The 1,656-nt window shown below is 51.3% G+C and overlaps 1 protein-coding gene across 2 annotated transcripts in view; it reads right to left on the bottom strand.

Moving 5' to 3' along the window:
* MFSD9 (major facilitator superfamily domain containing 9) overlaps positions 1–995 on the bottom strand; it is an 11,956-nt gene extending 10,961 nt beyond the window's left edge. For both annotated transcript variants that reach the window (XM_019529569.1, XM_019529567.1), the window contains exon 1: positions 837–995. In XM_019529569.1, coding sequence (XP_019385114.1) covers positions 837–920 — 84 coding nt within the window. In that variant the 5' untranslated portion in view covers positions 921–995. The remainder of the gene's footprint in view (positions 1–836) is intronic.
* Positions 996–1,656: the final 661 nt, after the last annotated feature.

A 1,656-nucleotide genomic window follows, 5' to 3' on the forward strand; every position in this document is an offset into this window, starting at 1 on the left:
GCGCATGGGCGTTGTCTCTCCTCTGCTGTCAAATCCCCAGAGCCATGGGTGGCACCGCATGCCAGGTTTTGCCAACTCTCATGATTTTTGGTATTGTTCTTAAATACTATGCATCCAGAATGTGAAAAACTTAACCTTTCTTATTTAAATCTATATAGTTATGTATATATAATTTTTATAATAGTAAAATATTATTTTATCAATGTTTTCAAATATTAAAATTACCATAAAATTAATATACAATTAGTAATAAATGTATTAATAGTATATTGATATTTATTTATACAATATTATAAATGTTAAATATTATATATTGATATACTAAGTATCATAATTATATTTTTATATACACATATATACATCTATTCAAATGCTTGGGATTGGGCCACAGAAGTGACCTCGCTCAGCCTTGAAGGGCCCTGAAACCTCCCGGAGTAAGATCCTTGGCAAGGAGGGGGAGGAGCAAGACGCCCCAACAGGGCTCATCCTCCCTGCGCGGTCCCTTTAAGGGCGGAGTTCTCAGCACCGCGCCGCTCTGAGGTCACCGGCTGCACGTTCCAAGGGGGTCACCTTAGAGATGACCAGCTCTTTGCTCCCCCCTTTCCCCCGCCAGTGCTTCGTAGCGAGGGCATGGCGCATGCGCTCCACCACCCATGTCACATCATTATCACCCTGCCGTCCGCGGTGTCCCCGCTTAGGGAGGTAGAGAAAGTCACGTGACTCGCATCCCCGCCCCCATCCCGACAGCGCCAACAGCTTTCTCCCCCGCGGTGCGTCACGGAGGGGGCGGAGCCAACCGCAGTGCCCCCCGTCCCAGTATCCGCGTCCCCGCTCACCAGGAAACCCACGAAGTACAGGCACCGCACGAAGGGCCCCGGGCGATGACGAGTCTCCTCGCCCGGCGGTCCGGTAGCCCCCATCCTCCGGGCGGGGACTGCACGGGGAAGCTGGCAGTGGCAGCGGCGGCTGCGGGGAGCAGCGCATGCGCACGAGGAGTCAGGCTTCAGAGGCTTTGGGGGGGAAAGAGAAAGCGACACAAACGAGAGGGAGGGCGCATGCGTAGTGCAGGCTAAGCCAGCTCGACCGGTAAACCTCCTATGAAGAGGTAGAGGATTGGCGCATGCTCAGTGCGGCTGGCTTGTACAGAGAGGCATTGCAGTATGGCTGGGGGGCGGCGCCGAGCAAGAGCATAAGGATGCTGTAGGTACTGAGCTGTTCAGGGGATTTTGTTAGGTTGAGAGAGGCTCAGATGCACCTAGGAAGGGAAATATAACTCGTGCAATAAAAGAAGGCAGTGCGTTCAGTGGAGACACAGGATGATAGCACATAGGGGCTGGAAGGGCCCTGGGAAGTGTGTTCTAGTCCAGCCCTTGCTTAGAGCAGAGGGTCCCAAATTAGACTGTTGTAGCTTGGGCTTTGTCAAGCCAGTTCTTACAACCACCAAGGACGGAGATTCCACCACCCCTTTAGGTAGCCTGTTGCAGTGCTTCAACACCCTCCTAGTGAGAGAGTTTTTCCTAATATCCAACCTAAACCTCCCCTGTCTGCAGCTTGAGACTGCTCCTTGTTCTGTCATCTGTCACCACTGAGGACAGTATAGCTCTATCCTCTTTGTAACCATCCTTCAGGTAGGTGAAGGCTGCTATTAAATCCCCC

Source organism: Crocodylus porosus, unplaced genomic scaffold (genome assembly GCF_001723895.1).
Source record: "Crocodylus porosus isolate Cpor-Errol unplaced genomic scaffold, CroPor_comp1, whole genome shotgun sequence".
Taxonomy (NCBI): domain Eukaryota; kingdom Metazoa; phylum Chordata; order Crocodylia; family Crocodylidae; genus Crocodylus; species Crocodylus porosus.